The 21,169-nt window shown below is 32.3% G+C and overlaps 8 protein-coding genes across 8 annotated transcripts; 7 read left to right on the plus strand and 1 right to left on the minus strand.

Moving 5' to 3' along the window:
- Positions 1-339: 339 nt before the first annotated feature.
- On the plus strand, positions 340-2,220 carry PXL1 (Pxl1p; the record flags this gene model as incomplete). The annotated part of the gene is made up of 1 exon (XM_001645680.1): positions 340-2,220. One exon carries the CDS (start codon positions 340-342, stop codon positions 2,218-2,220), a length of 1,881 nt encoding a protein of 626 aa, XP_001645730.1.
- Positions 2,221-3,284: 1,064 nt separating this feature from the next.
- On the plus strand, positions 3,285-4,499 carry Kpol_1043p64 (DNA-binding protein SRL3; the record flags this gene model as incomplete). Its single annotated transcript, XM_001645681.1, has 1 exon — positions 3,285-4,499. One exon carries the CDS (start codon positions 3,285-3,287, stop codon positions 4,497-4,499), a length of 1,215 nt encoding a protein of 404 aa, XP_001645731.1.
- Positions 4,500-5,312: 813 nt separating this feature from the next.
- LPX1 (triglyceride lipase) lies at positions 5,313-6,464 on the plus strand (the record flags this gene model as incomplete). Its single annotated transcript, XM_001645682.1, has 1 exon — positions 5,313-6,464. The coding sequence occupies one exon, from the start codon at positions 5,313-5,315 to the stop codon at positions 6,462-6,464; it is 1,152 nt and encodes a 383-aa protein (XP_001645732.1).
- Positions 6,465-6,995: 531 nt separating this feature from the next.
- Positions 6,996-9,566, plus strand: SSL2 (TFIIH/NER complex ATPase/helicase subunit SSL2; the record flags this gene model as incomplete). The annotated part of the gene is made up of 1 exon (XM_001645683.1): positions 6,996-9,566. The coding sequence occupies one exon, from the start codon at positions 6,996-6,998 to the stop codon at positions 9,564-9,566; it is 2,571 nt and encodes an 856-aa protein (XP_001645733.1).
- Positions 9,567-10,193: 627 nt separating this feature from the next.
- PAN6 (pantoate--beta-alanine ligase PAN6) lies at positions 10,194-11,126 on the plus strand (the record flags this gene model as incomplete). The annotated part of the gene is made up of 1 exon (XM_001645684.1): positions 10,194-11,126. The coding sequence occupies one exon, from the start codon at positions 10,194-10,196 to the stop codon at positions 11,124-11,126; it is 933 nt and encodes a 310-aa protein (XP_001645734.1).
- Positions 11,127-11,743: 617 nt separating this feature from the next.
- SLN1 (histidine kinase) lies at positions 11,744-14,872 on the plus strand (the record flags this gene model as incomplete). Its single annotated transcript, XM_001645685.1, has 1 exon — positions 11,744-14,872. One exon carries the CDS (start codon positions 11,744-11,746, stop codon positions 14,870-14,872), a length of 3,129 nt encoding a protein of 1,042 aa, XP_001645735.1.
- Positions 14,873-15,116: 244 nt separating this feature from the next.
- Positions 15,117-15,503, minus strand: RPL40A (ubiquitin-60S ribosomal protein eL40 RPL40A fusion protein; the record flags this gene model as incomplete). The annotated part of the gene is made up of 1 exon (XM_001645686.1): positions 15,117-15,503. One exon carries the CDS (start codon positions 15,501-15,503, stop codon positions 15,117-15,119), a length of 387 nt encoding a protein of 128 aa, XP_001645736.1.
- Positions 15,504-17,028: 1,525 nt separating this feature from the next.
- MLP2 (Mlp2p) lies at positions 17,029-20,994 on the plus strand (the record flags this gene model as incomplete). The annotated part of the gene is made up of 1 exon (XM_001645687.1): positions 17,029-20,994. One exon carries the CDS (start codon positions 17,029-17,031, stop codon positions 20,992-20,994), a length of 3,966 nt encoding a protein of 1,321 aa, XP_001645737.1.
- Between the last annotated feature and the right edge of the window lie 175 nt (positions 20,995-21,169).

Here is a 21,169-nt window from a genome sequence, read left to right on the forward strand (position 1 = left end):
AAACCTTAGGTTTTTCCGTCGTCGTCCAACCAGCCATTGTACAACAGAAGTCGCCAGGTTTCCAAGTTAAATTTAATTTTTTAAACGCGTCTCGTCTCGTCTCTTCTCTTCTCTTCTCTCAAATGAAAAATTCCCCCTCATATTTAACTATTCTAGTCTATCTAGACAAAAATACAATTGATAAAATCAAAATCAAAATCAAAATCAAAATCAAAATCAAAATCAAATCTCCCTCTATGATCTTTGTATATTAAACCTTTCTAATTAAATAAATACACTTTATCGCATATCTACAATAGGATCCATACTCCAGGGCAAATTCTCCAGCGAATATCACAGATGTCTAACCATATGTTTGGCTCTCCATTCCCTAAACTGAACCCAAATGTACGCTACAAGACTGCTATGGAAAGAGCAGGCTTCGATGTCCTATACAATAACAACAACAACACCAACAACAACACCACCGCTAATGTAAGACAGCCATCACAGCAAAATGAAGCTCGTAATTATACTCAAAACATAATTCAAGCCCATGAAACACAACCACAACCACAACCGCAGCAGCAACAACAACAAAGTTTGATCCAAAACTTACACAAAATAGAACAAAGTCGTAGTAACCCTATTCAAAATAATAGTAATAACAACAGTAGGAGTAATGTGAGTTTACCAAACTCAAACTATCAATACAATGCAATGCCTAATGCCGAAGAAATGAACCCCATAGAAAAGAGCTTCATGATGTTGACTGAAAATGATACTACCTCTTCATTCCACAAATCTCGTGAAGATTTGAATATTATAGATTCCATACCTGCATCTGTGCCCTTCGCTGCAGCTTCATCTTCTCCTTCTCCTTCTCCTGCCCCACAAGTCACAACCACATCACATCCATCAAATCACCATCAACAACAACGTGGTCAAGACCCTGTATCTGTACCTCTTATCAATCAATTTGAACTCGAAGAACATGAAAAAATTAATTTAGATGCAAACCCACAATTGAATATGGATTTATCTCCAATCGCTGACCCTCAATTAAATCTATCACTAGAAGCGGAAAGCATCTTCAGTGCAGAAACAAAATCAATTCAAAGCAAAGCTCAAAAGAGATCATCCATTGTTTCCGGCAATACAAGATCTCTGAAGTCCTGGGACCAGGAACAGAACAAATACTCTCAATCCTCCCAGCAGCAGCAGCAGCAACAACAACAACAACAACAACAACAACACCAACAACAACAACACCAACAACAACAGAGCTTTCCTGCTCAGGCAAACGCTTCTGATACAAATGACCAAGTAGAAAAACTAATTGCCCAGTTGAATGACACTTCAATGCTAAGGAACAACGAGCTGGATGAAAAATTAAAACCAAATGAAGAACTAACTAATTCATTATCAGTGAACGAACCACGTGTAAAGAAGTCCAGCGCTTATCTATCAGGATACCCTGAAGTGAAACACAGCTTGAAAAGCTTAGAAAGTTTGCATTCAGAAAAGTTCGATTTTAATCCAAATATTTCATCGCAATCCATCGCTGTCAGCGATGAAATATCTTCAGTTAGTTCTTTAAACACGCCTCAATTCATGAACTTCAAACAACCAGAACCTAGCCGATATGGTACCACACCATCAGCTTTATCATTACCTCAGCCTGAAATTCAGGTCACACAACCAGTAGAAACTAAAAATGGCCAAGATGATGATGACGACTCAAGCTCTATCATTAACAAGAAGAAAAATTTGCCAGGAGAAGGTCCATGTAGGAAATGTGGATTAGAAATTACTGGCAAACGTATTTTTTCCAAGAATGAAAACGAATTATCAGGACAATGGCATCGTGAATGTTTCCAGTGTGTTGAATGTGATATCATTTTCAACAGAAAGACACCATGCTATATTTTAGATGATGAACCATATTGTCAACAACATTACCATGAGAAAAACAACAGTATTTGTAAAATCTGCCGTAATTTCATCGAAGGTGAATGTTTGGAAAATGATAAAACTGAAAGGTTTCATACGCGATGCTTGGTTTGTACCATTTGCAGAAATCCAATTAGAGAAGATTATCTTATCTTTAATGGAGAAGTTCCACTTTGTGGTGAGCATGATATAGAAGAATTAATTAGAGATGGATTGCCGAATAATGACACAGATAATAAGGAGAATACAGTCGCTAGGAGAAGAACAAGACTGATTAATTTTGCATAAAGCTAAACCAATAAAAGTTTGGATACTAAAACTGAAAAGTTGTTTTTTTTTTTGAATTTAAGAATTAACATTGACCATCACATTAAATACCAATTGTCTAAAAGGATAACACTTTCCAATTTCCACCTACAGCTCTGATCATTATAAATAGAGTTGCATTTAGGAAAGACATTTATATCTGTGATATAAGCGATAGTCAATCTGCATGGTAACCTCTACAATATATGTAGATTATATAACTAAAACTATAGCTGATATAAATCATCTCGGTTAATATGAGCTGAATTTTTCGAATTATGTAATAATAATATCTAATAAGATTAAAAGTAAATTTTAAAAAAGAGAATTAAAGAGAAACTGAAGGATAAAAATACAAATATAAACCACTTGCTAAAGAATCATATCGTTATTTCAATTGAATTAAATCAAACCAGAGGTCATTGTAATTCCTAATTTGAAATATCTTGAATGCACGTGACCCCGGATAAACTCTCCTCCTCAGTATAATTCTCAATAACACGAAACGGGAAATTTTAGGTATTATTGTTTTGGTGAGGAAATTAAGAATGGTAACTGGAAATAAAATTGAAACAAATTTATAAAACATACAACAATATCAGGGAATGAAATATATTAAAGTTTCAGTTGGTTAGAGGGCTAATTCTGATTACAATTGGGCATTGGTGACTGTTACTAAAAGGCAAGTTACTAGTGCTATTGATATATTCTCTTTTAGTTCTTTACTTAGACTTTATTAGGTTTTTTTTGATTTGGTTTTGGTTTTTGATTTGATACTAATAAAGGATTTTTAAATTGCATCATATAGTTTGGTAGAACTATTTGAATTGATTCGAAGCTATTGTTATTAAAGTTGTATATATATTTATCTGTTTTTACCAAGGCAATTGAAGAACTTCAAAGACAGAGCAGAGGGTATAGAAGGAAAAACTTTTTCTGTTCAATTTTATTTTGGGATTTAATTATTTATTCTCTTGAAATTTTAGAAGTAGGTAAGAATAATAGGAATAAAACGTATAAAAAGCCTTTTGGTTAATATTTTTAGAATGGAAGCAACGACTCCGAAAAGAAGCGGTTCAAGAAGACATTATATAGGCTCTGGGGATGATGATTACGAGGTTGGAGAAGCGGAAGGTCAAGATAAATTGCAATCTCCTGTTCAAACTCCTTCTCCCAAGAATCAGTCCTTACATGGAGAATTTAGTACTGGGGTAAGGAGGTCCTCAACATCTTTGGGGTACCTATCTACTCCTTTGCCTAATAAGAGCGATAGACGGGTTAGTAATGATTTTGTAGGGGAATCTCAATATCAGAATATGAATGCATTTTTAGCTCCAAATTCTCCTAATGGCAAGACAAGATTATTACCTCCAACAACTCCAAAATCAAGAAATACCGAAGTGTTCCTTTCACCTTCGCCAAAATTAAAATCACCAGGTGTCTATAAAGAACAAGCTAAACCAATTCGTGAAATATCGAATAATCTAAAGACAAGATTAAACTATGCCTTAGTCAAACTACAAAACGGTTGGGTTGATAAAACATTACCCGAATTAGAGATAGAATTAGACGGTGAACAGAATCAGCATCAACAATCAAATATGGATACAACAAAGCTTACAGAATCCCAGAGAAGAATGAGTACGTATAGTAATATATATGCAAATGATGATTATGACTCTAACGCTGTTATGCCAATGGCAGAATTTGGGAATGGTAACGGGAACAATAAAGCAAAAAATGACTCAAGAAATGATAAAGAAGATAAAAAGAAAAAGAAAGTGCCAGAGAGTAAATTATCAATTGATACTACTTCGAAAAATTTGCCAGCGGAGAACTCGACGTCTGCACATCTAGCATTTTTGAAGGCAATATCAAGTCCCCAAAAGCAAGCATCTGAACGACTGAATGTATCGCCATTAAAATGGCAAAATAGAAACTCACCTAGAAAGGACCAACCCACAGAAGAAGAAGCTATTGAAACATTGATGTCTCTTTCATCCCCAAAAAAGTCAAGTTTTACAAATTTAGAAAATGCGATGAAACCACCACCAGTATTTAAATTACATTCAAATACAAATTCGCCAACAGAAAAATTATCAACACCAGTACTTCTCACCAATGAAAGTATCGAAAATGATAACAAAGAAGATAATTCGATGAAAAGGACACATTCTTCCGTTTCACAAATCACGAATTATAAGGACAAAGAATCAAGGCATTCAGATATTGACACTGATATTGAAGTATCAGACAGTTAAATATTAAACTAATCACTTTTACAATTCAAAAAATTTAAAGAAAACTTCACACGTAATTCCAATCTCATGAACTTTTACCCATATAACTATATTTATGTATCCATTTAACGAAGGATTAAGGACATTTACAAACAAACACATGAATAATCCCAAAGAAAAAAATTTAACAAATCAATTTCTGGCCATTAACTTTTATATATAATGTTTTATCTATTGTAATAACTAATTCGAATAAAAGTTATTTTGGTTGATTTGGTATTATACGTCCACCAACATTTTTAACTCTTTGTATTATTATTAATATTACCGTTACTGGTCCGAATTATAAACAAATTTTACAAAAGTATATCCAAATGGTTGCCATGCCATTAGATCTCCAACAAAACATATCCTTTTAATAAATTCATAAAGGAACTGTTCTTGTTAAACTTTATGCTTTTGCTCATTTGTCGTTTTGTATTAATATTTTATACACTTCGGATTAAATGCGATTAAAACCGTCATACTTAGTATAAGGTCCGAAATTTAGAAATTGATGAATGATGACTACAAATCGATGGCGATGATGATGATTTAAAGGTATTTAAAGGAGGTTAAAAACAGTTTTGTTGTGGTTATCCTGGAGTTGTTATTTAGTTTTGGATCTCTGTTGGTTGTTATTGCTTCTGGTTGTTATTGTTCTAATTTGTTTTGTTTGATTTTATTTCACATTTTTTACTTCTTCTCCTAAGAACAAGGAGTAAAAGCTTAAAATCAGGTGATCTATATACAACAAGTTAGTGAGGTTAAAGGTTTGAATTGAATATTAGGAGCATGATGGATAAAATTATTAGAGATAATTATCAGAGAGAAACTAAAATTATTGATGCAGTATATCCTAGAACGTATAGGGATTCGACTATTGTCCATTCGGATAGATTACAATGTGTATATGATGTTTTCACCTATACTGGTGATAGGTTAAATGATGAAGGTGTTAAAATGAATTTGATGTTTTTGCATGGAAGTGGTATGAATAGATTTATTTGGGATTACTATGTTGCACATCTTTTGGATTATAAATTAGGAGCTGCGATTAATAAAATTGTTACTTTGGATCAAGTTACCCACGGTGACTCTTCGGTTTTAAATCGTGGGAAATTGGGGGTAGGTTATGATTGGTCAGATGGTGCTAGAGATGCCTGTAAAGTTGCCCAAAAAGAATTCTATTCTGGATTAGAAGATAATTCTGATGATATTATTAATATTGTAGTCGGGCATTCGATGGGTGGATTCCAAGCCATGTGTTGTGGTGTTTTATTGCCAAGTTTATTTGATTTTATTGTCACCATTGAACCAGTAGCTTACTCTCCAAATGTGCCAAATAATTCCAATGTTACTGTCTTACCACCAAAGTTCTTCAAGGCTATTGCCTCAAAGGTTGAAGATGAGTTCAAAAATGAAGCAGAGTATGATAAATTTATGCATGAAAGGAGCTTTTTTACCAAGACACATCCTGAAATTTTTGAAAGATTTAAAGAAACTGAAAGAATAAATATGGAGGATGGCTCCATCAGAACCAAAATGGAGAGAAGACAAGAAATGTTATGTTACATGACATTACATCCGACTTCATACTGGTTACTAGATGGTGCAAAACACATTAAGGTTCCTGTAGTTAGTCTAGTTGGAGGTATCGCTACTTGGGCACCAAAGGAAAATCAACAGGTATTGCAAAAATCGATTCCAAACTATACCGTTGATGTTGTACCACAAGGTGATCATTTAATGAACATTGAAATGCCAGACGAAATGTTGAAAAGGTTATCAGTTCATTTTACAAAGTTTGCTAAAGAGTATCAATCGAAAAATTACGATAATTCAAATAAAAGTGTTGCAAGAAGAGAGGAAATATTTGAGGAAATCTACAAAGAAACAGAAAGAAATAGAGTTAAAAATGGTAAACCTGTTTTAGCAAAACTTTAATCACAAGTAAAAGTTTTAATTCAAGATAAGTTTCTTAATTGATTGAAGATATTAGTTGGCATGCTCCCTGATTCTCTTCTTACTTCCTTTTTATTACTTTTTAACCAACGTTTTTTTTAGGTATGCCCAATTCCCAATATGTGTATGCAACTGTTGTAACTTCATGGAATGAGAACATCACTGTAATCGATTGACGTATAAAACAAAACAGTGTGCTCAAGAATGGTACATCATGTTAATATATTTAAATAGTTTTATATCTTTTGAATTGTTATGCTTCATCTTCATATTCACCTCACCTTCCTTAAAGTGTTCTTATTATTACTAATGAGCTTGGTCGTTTTGTACGATCGATATCGAAATTACATTTCCATCCTTTGAAATTTATTACTTATTAAGAATATTAAACTGGAAAGGTTAAATTAATAATGAACAATTTGATTTAACTTATTTAAAGATAAAAGGAGAGTATTCGATCCTAGTTTATCGAATAACAGTTTACTAGTCAACCCAAGCTTGTATCGGTACCAAATGACTAGTGTTGATGATGAAGGTTTGCCAACAAAGACCAAAGTCAGGAGTTTTCCTGCTATGAGCCAGTCGTTCTTCTCTGATGATGAATCACCAGCTACAGATGATGGTGAATTTGAAGAACCAGAGAAGAATAACGACGATAATAATGTAATCGATGGCGACGATGTGTTTGTTTATGATGATCCCTCAGCTTCAACTACAAAATCTACTATCAGATTAACTAAACCTGCTTCTAGTGGGAGAAAGACTAAATCAAAGAGAAATGCAGCATCAGGAACTTTAAGTCAGCTTGCAGCAAAGGATCAGAATTTTCTTTATGGTGGTAATAATGATATTCCTGCCGATTTTAATCCAGATGTAGTTACCAGTATGTTCAAAAGTCATGATTTTAGTTATTTAAAATTACGTCCTGATCATGCTTCGAGACCTATTTGGATTTCACCAAGTGATGGTAGGATTATTTTAGAAAGTTTTTCTCCTTTAGCTGAACAAGCTCAAGATTTCTTGGTTACTATTGCAGAACCTGTTAGTAGACCTTCCCACATTCACGAATATAGAATTACAGCATACTCATTATATGCTGCAGTTTCCGTTGGTTTAGAAACTGATGATATTCTATCTGTTTTGGATAGATTATCAAAGGTTCCAGTTGCTCCTTCTATTGTTAATTTCATTAGAAGTGCGACAGTTTCGTATGGTAAAGTGAAGTTGGTTATTAAACATAATAGGTACTTCGTTGAAACAACACAAGCGGACATTTTACAAATGCTTTTAAAAGATACAGTAATTGGAAGATTACGTATTGATACTGATAAACAACAACAACAAGAACAGCAGCAGCAACAGCAACAGCAACAGAAATCAAAAACAGATGCATCAAAAAATGTTAACCCAAATGATGTTGAAGCTATGTTCACTGCTGTTGTAGGTGGTGACAATGAGCTTGAGGAAGATGAAGATGATATTGACGCTGTTCATTCCTTTGAAATTGCCAATGAATCTGTTGAATTAGTGAAAAGAAGATGTCAAGAAATCGATTATCCAGTTTTGGAAGAATATGATTTCAGAAACGATCACAGAAATCCAGATTTGGATATTGATTTAAAACCATCAACACAGATTAGACCTTATCAAGAAAAATCACTAAGTAAGATGTTTGGTAATGGTCGTGCAAGAAGTGGGATTATCGTCCTACCATGTGGTGCAGGTAAGACATTGGTAGGGATCACTGCTGCATGTACCATTAAGAAATCAGTTATTGTTTTATGTACCTCATCAGTGAGTGTCATGCAATGGAGACAACAATTTTTACAATGGTGTACTCTTCAGCCAGAGAATTGTGCAGTTTTCACATCAGATAACAAAGAAATGTTTCAAACTGAATCAGGTCTTGTTGTTTCTACATATTCTATGGTTGCCAATACCAGAAACAGATCTCATGATTCCCAAAAGGTTATGGATTTTTTGACAGGTAGAGAATGGGGTTTCATTATTTTGGATGAAGTCCATGTCGTTCCCGCTGCAATGTTTCGTAGAGTTGTCACTGCTATTGCTGCACATGCAAAGCTGGGTCTTACAGCAACCTTAGTCAGAGAAGATGATAAAATTAGTGATTTAAATTTCTTAATTGGTCCAAAGTTATATGAAGCAAATTGGATGGAACTTTCTCAGAAAGGTCATATTGCAAATGTTCAGTGTGCTGAAGTTTGGTGCCCAATGACAGTAGATTTCTATCAAGAATATTTAAGAGAAAATGCGAGAAAAAGAATGCTGTTGTATATTATGAATCCAACAAAATTCCAAGCTTGTCAGTTTTTGATTCAGTATCATGAAAAGAGAGGTGATAAGATTATTGTGTTTTCAGATAATGTGTATGCTCTACAAGAGTATGCTCTGAAATTGGGTAAACCATTTATTTATGGTTCTACTCCACAACAAGAACGTATGAACATTTTACAAAATTTCCAATATAATGATCAAATCAATACAATTTTTCTTTCAAAAGTTGGTGATACTTCCATTGATTTACCGGAAGCTACCTGTTTGATTCAAATATCTTCACATTACGGTTCCCGTCGTCAAGAAGCCCAAAGATTGGGTAGAATTTTAAGGGCTAAGAGACGTAATGATGAAGGTTTTAATGCATTTTTCTACTCATTAGTTTCTAAAGATACCCAAGAAATGTATTATTCAACGAAGAGACAAGCATTTTTGGTTGATCAAGGTTATGCTTTTAAAGTCATTACACATTTGCATGGTATGGAATTATTACCAAATTTAGCATACGCCTCAGGAAGAGAACGTAGAGAACTATTACAAGAAGTCTTATTGAAAAATGAAGAAGCCGCTGGTATTGAAATTGGTGACGATGCTGAGAATACCATCGGTCGTGGAGGTAACGCTCATAAAAGATTCAAATCGAAGGCTGTTAGAGGTGAAGGTTCTTTGGCAGGTCTTGCTGGTGGTGAAGACATGGCATATATGGAATACAGTACGAATAAGAACAAAGAGTTGAAAGAACATCATCCACTTATTCGTAAAATGTATTATAAAAATCCTAAAAAATAATTAATGATTTCAAATATTAATATAAAAAAAATACTAAAACTTAGACAAAAAAGTTAAAATCAAAATTTAAAAAAGGTCAAAAAATAGAACAAATATTTTTAAAATTGAAATAAAAATGAAATTGCACCATTGGTACATATCAATAACAATTATTCAGATTTTTACCCATCTGTTTCTGGGACTTTAAGTTATATTTTTCTTATAAATTTTTTTTCGTAGTATAATTTATTAATCAAAAGAACAAAAAATAGAGATATCATATAGATATGTATTTTCTATAAATATATATAATTGGTGGATTACTATAACATACATCCATATCATTGTTTAAAAATTAAATTTTAAATTAAAATGTATTTAACTAAATAACCTCTCTTGCTCTTTAACAATCGTATTTAGCCAATCGGGTACTAAACTTCCCCTTTTAGTTGCCGTAGATCGAAATTGCTTAATTTATACAACAGCGATGACTCTGAATCTAACAACGATCCAGTTCAATTCAATTCTTTATATAAGGAACAGAAGGTTTAAGTAGAATGATTATGTTGGAATCAAAAGAGGTTCAATTGGCTTGGACTCAATTGAATCATTGGTGAACATTGTTCGAAATAGTTTAGATTGAGAGAAATGAAGGTGCTACATACTGTGAAAGAAGTTGTTGAATGGAGAACCAAAGAAATTGGTGATCGTAGAAAGATCAGTGTTGGGTTTGTTCCAACAATGGGATGTCTTCATCAAGGGCATGCTACATTGATCAAAACTTCAAAACAAGAGAATGATTTTACAGTTGTTAGTATTTTTGTTAATCCATCTCAATTTGCGCCAACTGAAGATTTAGATCAGTACCCTCGTACATTACCTGAAGATATTAAATTACTTGAATCCTTAGGTGTGGATATGCTATTTGCACCAACTGCCAAAGTTATGTATCCTCAAGGTATCCCTTTGGATGTCACTGTTCAAAGAGGACCCTTTGTGAGTGTTCTTGGTGTCAGTGAAATGTTGGAAGGTACTACAAGACCAAATTTCTTCCGTGGTGTAGCTACTGTAGTTACTAAACTATTAAATATTGTTCTTCCAGATATTGCATACTTTGGACAAAAAGATATTCAGCAATTCACCGTCTTGCAAGTAATGGTTAATGAACTTTTCATGAATACTAAATTGAAAATGATGCCAATTGTAAGAGGAGAAAACGGTTTGGCACTAAGTAGTAGAAACAAGTACTTATCACAAGAATCTTTAGAAATTGCAACAAACATTTATAAAGGTTTGAATGAAGCCAAATTACAAATCGAAAGTTTGAACAATGATGGTGGAGAGATAAAAAGTAGAGATGAACTAGTTCAATTGGTTTTAAATAAATGGAAACCATTCATCGATTTAAACGATTTCAAAGTTGACTATATATCCATCGCTAACTGGGGAACTTTGACTGAAGTAACCGAAGTTAAAGCTCCTAAAGATGGTTTCCAATACATCATTAGTTGTGCCGTTTACGTCACTGATAGAGTTGACAAATCACGTAAAGTAAGACTAATCGATAATATTGTCCTGTAGATTTGATATTTATAGTTATTGTTACCCAAATTTATATATTCATCCATAGAACCGTCAAAATATGTAGTGTGTATTTTCAAAAATCTGATTTTATCTTTAGCGGTCACCTCATCACATCTACTCTAACCAATCCAACTTGTTTACGTTTAGTTGCTTACACCTTATGGTAATTTTTTTTTCACCTGAGTTACGTCATCGCTGAAAAAAAATCATTAAATTTTAACACAACCAAGATCTAAATGTTGTATAAAAATAGTATACTTAAAGAAATATGGTGTGATGAGTTCAAGATATAATACAACCATATATATTGCTTATAATTTGAGGACATCTGCTAGGTGGTCAAACGATTTTTGAATGCTTTATAAAAGCCTTTCTACAAATATAATTAATATTGACTTTGATAGGATAAAAGCATTCCAACTTGAGACATCGATAAGAACAGGTATCCATAAAAAAAAGAGGGAGATAAACAATCACGAATCTATTATTAGATTCATAGTGGTAATCTAGAGACTCAACGTATTTGCTGTTTATTATTTGGATAAAAATCATAACTATAGCTTTTATTATTTTATTAAAGGACAGCTTGCTGTAGAAAACAATAATTAACTCGTATGTTAAGGGCTTGCAATGTGTCTATATGGAAAGCGCCATATAAAGTGAAATTAAGGACCCAATTAACCACATTAGTTTGCTTTGTTGCTATTATATCATTACTGATCTTGGCTATCAGTACCGGTGTTTACTTCACCAAAAATTATAGAGATCTAAGATTACAACAATTATATATTGCTGCAAGGTTGAAATCTTCACAGATTGACCAAACTATTAACTTGTTATATTACCAATGTGTATGGTTAACAAGAAGAGATGAGATAGAAAGTGCATTAACAGATTATACTGCTGGTAATAGATCTGCCGAAAATTGGGCAAGTACGAGTGATGTTTTATCAACTTTCCTAGAATCATCAGTTGTTTTCCTAACAACTACTTTATATGATTCCCAGTTTAATCTAATATTGAATGAAACGAATAATGAAACAAACGATTATATACCAGATGATGTTTTAAGTCACTTACTTCCGTTATCAGGAACTGATTCATTGCCTTCTTATTTAGGTACTACAGGTTTACTAACCGATCCTGTTTTAAACGATAGCACATATTTAATGTCTATGTCATTGCCTATTATTGCGAACCCTTCAGTTACGTTAAGTGATTCGAGAGTTTTTGGTTATCTGACAGTAGTTATGTCTGCAGAAACCATTAGAGCTGTCGTTAATGATACAACAGCTTTAGAAAAATCTATCGTTGCTGTGATATCATCAACAAATACTAATGGTACATCAGGTCAAGAATATCATTTTGTATTTCCTCCTCATGGTGCATCGGATGATATTGTCAATACTGCATATCCAGTTGAAAATAGTACCTTCTTAAGTGACGCTTTCAGTTCACCCGAAGGTGGGTCTATCAATAAATCAAAGAGTCTATATAGTAAGGCAGTTGCTATCGGTTATTGGCCTTGTTCGTTTGGTTTAGCAAATTGGGTGGGTACAGTTTCACAGCCAGAACATGTTTTCATGTCTTCATCAATTAAATTGACAAAAATCATAGCGGGTACAGTAATAGCTATTACTGTTTTCGTATGTGTGATTACTTTCCCGTTATCCCGTTGGTCAGTTCAACCTATAGTTCGCCTTCAAAAGGCAACTGAAGTGATATCAAAAAGGGACGGTAATGAAGTGCATCGATCAAATTCTTCATCATCTAGTCGAAGTACTTTCAGCAGTAATAGGCGAAGTAAAGATGGTAGACATAATTCATCTTCCTATAATTTATATGAAGACGTGGAAAAATATACAGAAATAGGTAAAGCAAATAAATCTACAGAGTCGTTAAGCAAAGAGAATATTACCGATTATTCTTCAAGTAATTCAAGTGCCATAGTGATGAGAAAAAACTTAGCTGATTTCCAAGTACCAGCATCTCGAAGATTTGTCAAAGACGAATTGTCTGAATTGACAGAAACATATAAGTTAATGACAGATGCTCTAGATGAACATTCCCAATTACTTGAATATAGAGTAAAAGAGAGAACTAAACAACTAGAGGCTGCAAAAATTGAAGCGGAATCGGCTAATGAAGCTAAAACTGTTTTTATTGCAAATGTTACTCATGAGCTGAGAACTCCTTTAAATGGTATTCTTGGTATGACAGCAATTGCGATGGAGGAGACAGATATGGAAAGAATTCAAAGCAGTTTGAAGTTAATATACAGATCTGGTGAATTATTATTACACATTTTAACAGAATTGCTTACCTTTTCAAAAAATGTTTTGAAACAAACAAAACTTGAGAAAACTCACTTCTGCGTTATAGATTTAGCATTACAGATAGAATCAATTTTTGGCAAAATATCTAAGGATCAACATGTCAAGTTGTCAATATTTATATTACCAAACAAACTGAGGTCTATGGTGTTATGGGGCGATCAGAACAGAATACTTCAAGTGATAATGAACTTGGTTTCAAACGCCTTAAAGTTCACACCAGTTGATGGTAAAATCACTGTTAATATAAAGCTTCTAGGTGAATATGATAAAGATAGAAGCGCTGCAGAAAATTATAAAGATGTGTATATGAAGGAAATTCGAAATAGTAACGGTGACAAGATAAAGCCACTGATGACGCTAATTAGTAGCAAAGATACCATGAGCGTTGCTGATAATATAAGTAATAAATCAGTAGCTTCTGATACCGAGAGGTCAACTAATAATACAATATATTCTAATAAATTTAAAAATGGAAGCAATTTCCAGGATACTGATGATGCTATTGGTGTACCATTAGACAAGAAAAGAAAATGGGTTATTTCAGTCGAAGTTGAAGACACTGGTCCTGGTATTGAACCAAGCTTACAAAAATCTGTCTTTGAACCATTTGTGCAAGGTGATCAAACGCTCTCAAGGCAATATGGTGGTACCGGTTTAGGTTTATCTATTTGCCGCCAATTAGCAAATTTAATGCATGGTACAATGAAGTTAGAATCTGAAGTTGGTGTAGGAAGTAAATTTATATTTACTGTTCCATTGTTACAGACTAGAGAAATTGAATTTAATGGCAATGAACTAGTATTTGAAGATGAGTTCAACATTAATAGTAAGAAGAATAGAGAAGTCAAATTCCAAGAAATAACTGATGAGGTAGACCAAGTTAATATCGAAGGAAATAGTGGAGTAGAAGTTGAACCAGGGAAATGCACTGAACCAAAGAAAAGTACTGAATCGGAAAGTCAAGCTGTAGTTCCTAGTAAGAGTTCACAAGAAATGGGTAATAGCATTAAATATGATGTTAAGAATTTCAAATTATTGATCGTAGAAGATAATAAAGTCAACCAATTAGTGGTAATAAGGATGCTTAAACTAGAAGGCATAGAGAATTTTACTATAGCTTGTGACGGTCAAGAAGCTGTTGAAAAGATTAAGGAGATACAATCAAGAGGAGAATATTATGGATTAGTCTTAATGGATATCCAAATGCCAAAAGTAGATGGTATAACCGCTACAAAAATAATTAGACAAGAATTAAAATATGATAAACCAATTGTTGCATTAACTGCATTTGCAGATGACAGTAATATTCAAGCATGCTATAAATCTGGAATGGATGGATTTTTAGCCAAACCTATAAAGAGGGAGCAATTAAAGGGAATTCTAACAGAATTCTGCCCTAAAGCATAAATACATAGATAGAATACACATATTTACTTCTTTATAGTAAAGATTAAACAAACATTAGTAGTTGTTACAGTTCCTCAATGTTTTTCACATACATTCCACATTGGATGCTGTTGTGAAAGACAAAAATAAAAAAAAGGTGAAAGAAAATATGAAAAAGCTATTAATTTAATTCTTTTTATACATAATAATAATAGGTTTTAAATGACCATTTACACAAAGATATAAAAACATAAAAGTAACACGACTATTTCAATTTCTTCTTTGGACGTAATTGATTGGTGTGACCACACTTTCTCTTTCTACAGTTGGTAGCTCTTGGTGGTAATCTTGCGTAACATTTACGGCAAATAGATTTTTCACAGTTGTATTTAGAAGCCAAAGCCTTCAAAGATGGTTCAATGATACCACCTCTCAATCTCAAGACTAAATGTAAAGTAGATTCCTTTTGGATGTTGTAGTCAGACAAAGTTCTACCATCTTCTAATTGCTTACCAGCGAAGATTAATCTTTGTTGGTCAGGTGGGATACCTTCCTTGTCTTGAATCTTAGACTTGACGTTGTCAATGGTATCAGAAGATTCAACTTCTAAAGTAATAGTCTTACCAGTCAAAGTTTTAACAAAAATTTGCATCTTTGATGATGTTGTCTCCTGGAGATATAGGTATTGTAACAAGTAATACTAATAACTGCAAAATATGACAAATTTATATATATACAATTATTGAAGTATTGAATTAAATAATTTATAACAATACTAATTCAAATTAAAGATAATAGAAGAGTAGTAAGAAGAATTCTAGTAAAAAATTACATGATGATAAGAAAGAGAGAGAGATAGTAATCATAGAATAAACTAATTTACTGATTTTTGAAAAATTTGGTAAATTGATGATGATGATGAAGTTGGTGTTCATGAAGGTGAAGGTGAAGGTGAAGGTGAAGATGAGAGATGGCAGATGGCAGATGGCGATGAATGTAATGATGATAGATAACTAATTCAAACTTGAAGTAAAACCTCGAAGATGAGGTTTTGATGGATGAAATTTTACAGTTTCGATGGTGCAGCAATAGTACTGTTTCGAAATTTACCATACAAACTTATGATGTAATTAGTTACATGACAAAGTGGAAAAATTCAGAGATAGTTGGTAAGTGAGGGTAACGCTGTGAGAGAAAACGGTGGACAACAACACAACAACCCGTTTTGAGTACAGAGACATACGTACAACGCAGACAATGTTTTTCCAATGTGGTGGTTTTCCGGAAAACACAACTTTAAAACAAGAAAAAACATTATAAGTGAAAATGGAACGGCCAAGGGAAAATATGTTTGTTTGTTTTTTTATTTTTATTTTATTTATGTTCTTTCAGGCGCGTGCACCCGTACATCGGGTTATTATCTTTCTAGATGTACGGGTGCACACAGTCCCATGAAATGGAACGTCTGGTCCCTATACATCTATGTATTCGTTTGCGCCCGGAAAAAAAGGGTGTTACCCTCGCCACTGAATTGGTTTGGGGTTTTAAGGAAGGAAGACGGTTAGTCGATCACATGATCTGGATTTGTTTGGATGTATGTTAGCGCTGCCATGTGTGCAATTTTGTAGCAGTTTCCGTGGTTGTCGTTTTTTTAAGGTTAACTGGTTTAGTATGCACGTACACAACTACATACTACTCTTTTAGGAAATATATCAAATTTTGTCCATTTTACTAAATTTAAACATACTCACAATTTGATTACATCAAATTAGAATTGAAGCATTATATACTCATTTGAAAAAATAAAATGTCAAACTAATACTTAAAGGTGTAATCATAGTACACAACCAGAGCTCATCCAATACATCCAGTCCCTGTGTTACATACATATACACATTTTACAAGGTTAATTCCATCCACACCCCCCATTTCAATAGACTATTCTAGCATCTCTCTCTCTCTAACATCAGGTGACTTGTCGCTCTATATTACTATACTGCAACAAACTACATATACTTTGTTTTTGGTAAAAAGAGCTTTTTGTAGTACATTATAAAGAATATACAGATATTCTACTACTGCAGCCACTACAACTACTACTATAAATATAGATATAGATATAGAAAATATACATCAGACCCCACCGTCGGCGGCTTCACTTTCTCCTTTAATTGCAAATGCTAGATAATACCCTACTACAAGATTTATCTCTGCGTTATCATATTCCAATAGACCAATTGAATTTGTTAAATGAAACTTCTATTGATCAATTGCTAAACTATAATGAAAATAGTGACACAGAATCGTTCAAAGATAAGTTTAAAATTGATAACTTGAATTTACAAATTCAACATATCAACAACGATAATTTAAAACTGTCTAATCAATTGAAGAATATCATTGAAAAATTTAACTTGAGTAAAATTGATCAAAATAAAACAATTGAAAATTTGAAATTGAAATTATTTAAGTTAGAAAATGAAAACAAAACTTTGAATTCAACTAATTTAAATCTAACAGATAAAAATGATACTTTAAATAATAATTTGAATTTGAAATTAATTGAATTGAAAAATTTAAATGATAATATAACAGAACTGGAACTTAAAAGAAATAACGATATCCAACTAAAGGACAAGTTAATTCAACAATTGAACTCAAAAATTGAAAACTTATTGAAATTAGGCAAATCCCCAAAGTTTAAAAATGAAGTAGAAATAATAAATGATTCTAAAACTATCAACGATGATATTGAAAATAGTAAGGCAACAATACCACCATCACCAGCAAAAGCATTATCAAAACAGAATAATGGCCTCAAAAGTGATATACAAAACTATTTAAATGAACTAGAACAACAACTACCATTAATTGAAAATTTCAAAGCTGAAATCGAAAATTTACAAGATAATTTAAATAAAAAAAACTTGATTATTGAATCTTTACAAAATGATAAAAAGGAAAATTTAAAATTAATGGATTCTATGAAAAAAACTATCAATGAAAAATCATCGAGTATTGAAGCATTGGACATTCAAAGAACAGATTTAGCACATCAGTTGCAATACTTACTAATCCATTCCTCAATACAAAATGATAATAATGGTCCTTTATCAAAATCAGAAATTTTATTCATGCAAAACCTAATAAATAAGGACAAACAGAGATTATCTTCTGACGTTCAAAGCGTTATTTCAGATAGATTGATTAAGTTTAAGGACATTGTTTCGTTACAAGAGAAAAACATGGAATTAACCAAATCTATTAGAAACTTAGCATTTTCACTGGAATCAAAAGAATCAGAAATTAAAAACTCAAGAGAAAACTATGATAATGACACCATTAATGAAGCAAAGGAAACTATACTATCATTACAGGAATATAATAATGTATTAAAATTGGAAATTGGGACTTTACAATCAAAAATCAGCGAATTGCAATCATCAATTCCAAATAGTAAGGAATCAGAAAAACAACATTTTAATTATCATAGCAACCTTGTTAAAGATTTGGAATCAAAATTATCAAAACTTTCAGCATATTCACAATCAACCATTGAAAATTTAAATAAAGATATTCAAAATCTATATAATGAACGGACTGATATTTTGATAAATTTGGAAAAAGAAAAATCATCTACAATTTTAGCAAATGAAAAATTAACCCTATTACAAAATTCTTATGATCTTTTAACTTTAGAAAATGAAGAGCTATCTTCCAAAAATTCAATGCTAGAACAACAATTAAATGAAGAAGAAAAAAACTTAAACTCGGTATTAAACGATTATATCAAATGTAAAACAAACTTACTGGATTTCACTAACCGATTAACATTACTAAACAATAATAAATTGGGCTTAGAAGAAGAAAATAATTCTTTGAAGCAAGAAATAAAATCAAATTATGAACAGATCAAAGATTTGGATTCAAAATCAAAACATCTGGAACAATCTTTGGAAAATGAAATATCTAAATATACCGATAAAGTTAAAGAATTGGAATTGAATATTTCGAAATTGAACGAACAAAAACTAATACTTGAAAGAAAATTACAAAATAAGAATATTGAAATCGATGACCTAAACAGTAGTAATTATGACCAAATTAGCTGGTACCAAAAAAAATTAGATCAATATGAAAAAACTATTAAAACATTGGAATCAAGGTTACCTGCTGATACTCAAAACTCAAAGGCTCTGGTTGAAGATAAAGCTCTAGAAGATTCAAGAGATGCATCTCCAGTTTCAAGCAGTGCTTCATGTAATGAGATAACCATAAGAATATTTGGTGATTCTAACAAGACCAAAAAGATATATCCAATTGAAGAAGAAAAGAATTTAGAACTGATTACTAAAGAATTAGAAGATACAAAGGTAAGAGTTCAGAATTTAGCCACCCAAAATCGACTATTATTAGAAAAATTAGAGAGGTCAGCAAACCTAGAAGTTGATGATATTTTTGTATCACTACGCTATGAAAGAGACACCCTTTCTGACCAAGTTGTAAATTATGAAAAAGATATGCAAGTTATTTTGGCCGATTTAGAATCAGTACAAAGTGAGTTAAATGCAGCAAATTCACAGATCTTGAATTTTGAGAACCAAAGAGCTATGGTTCAGGATCACAAAAAGGGCAATGTCAATGAAGAAACATTGATTGAAAAATTAACTGAATTGGATGAACTGAAGGAAAGAAATATGGAATTAACTCAAGAAATTCATGCATTGAATGAAAATAATATTGCCCTAAAATGTCAGTTGGAAGAATCTCTTGAAAGATTAAAGCCACTAGAAACAAAAATTTCTGAACTCAATATATTAATTGAGGATAAAGATAATATCATAAATGTCTCAAATGAAAAAGCTGAAAATTGGAAAACACGTTTTAATGAACTAACTCTATCAGCTAAAAATAATGACAATGAAGACTTGATCAACCTACAAAAACAAGTAGAAGAGAAGAGTAAAGAGAATGAGGAATTATCTGACCGTTTCAACAGATTAAAGAAACAAGCTAATGAGAGGTTACATGCGTCAAAAGTAGCTCAAAATAACTTAACTGAACAGTCTAACGAGTTGAAAGCTCGCAATACTGATTTGGAAAGGAATTTAAGTGAACAGATGGAGAGATTCAAAGAATTAGAGAATTCAATATCTCTAAAAGATCAAGAACTGGGATCCATTGGTGATTTAAAGGAACAACTTGCTAATGCTTTAGATAAGTCAAAGAAATTTGAAGAGGAATTAATAAAAACAGTCAGTGAATCAGAATCTTTAGTTAGTGATCTGAAGAATGAAATAGAGTCATTGAATGAAAAATTGAAGTCAAAAGAATCTTCAGTAGGTCTACAAGAATCGGAAATCGAGAATGCTAAGAAAATATTAATAGCAGAATTAGAAGAAAAATTAAATAAAACAAAGAGCGAGCTGGATTTAAAACATAAAGAAGAGTTGAAGGTTTTAAAAACTGAATACGAAGGCGACATTCAAAAGCGTGTTGCAGAGGCAGAGGAGGCATTGAAACGCAAGATCAGATTACCATCGGAGGAGAAGATAAATACGATTATTGAATCAAAAGTAGCTGACTTAGAAGAAGATTACAAGAAGAAGCTTGAAACAGTTTCTGCTGAGAGTACGGATATTGAAAAGATAAAGCAGGAATTTGAAGACAATTTAGTGAATGCCAAAAAGAAAGCATTCGAAGAAGGTAAACAACAGGCTAGTATGAAAACTAAATTTCTAGAGAATAAAATTGCCAAACTCGAATCTCAACTTCAAAATAATGAATCTGACGTTACTGATAAAGAAGCAGAAGTTAAAACAACAGATAATGAAAAGAGTAATCCAGAATTGGATAAGCAAGAAGCAAAGCCATCATTTACATTCTCACCTCCACCTAATTCAAATCCGTTTACTACAACTCAGGACACCGACTCTCCAGTATCAGTGTTCGGAATCAAGCCTACATTTTCACTTGGAGCCAATCCATTTAAGATATCACCTGTAGCTCCATCTTTCCAAACTGCAAGAGCTGATTCTTCTCAAGAAAGTAAATCTGATGATAGCAACAGTAATTCAGAATCTCCAAAACGTCATTCTGAAGACGAAAATGAACAAGATCTAAAAAAGTTCAAACCAAATTAATGTTTGTTTAATAGTCATTATTAATATAGTTAAAATAACGAAATAAAAGTTATTCATGTATATATATATGTGTGTGTGTTTGTGTATATATATCTTGCTGGGTTCTATTCAATAGCTTCAGTTATCTTTATTATTCTTAATTAATATTTTACAGTATTTGTATATGTCAATAAAT

Source organism: Vanderwaltozyma polyspora, genomic scaffold (genome assembly GCF_000150035.1).
Source record: "Vanderwaltozyma polyspora DSM 70294 KpolScaffold1043 genomic scaffold, whole genome shotgun sequence".
Classification (NCBI taxonomy): Eukaryota; Fungi; Ascomycota; class Saccharomycetes; order Saccharomycetales; family Saccharomycetaceae; genus Vanderwaltozyma; species Vanderwaltozyma polyspora.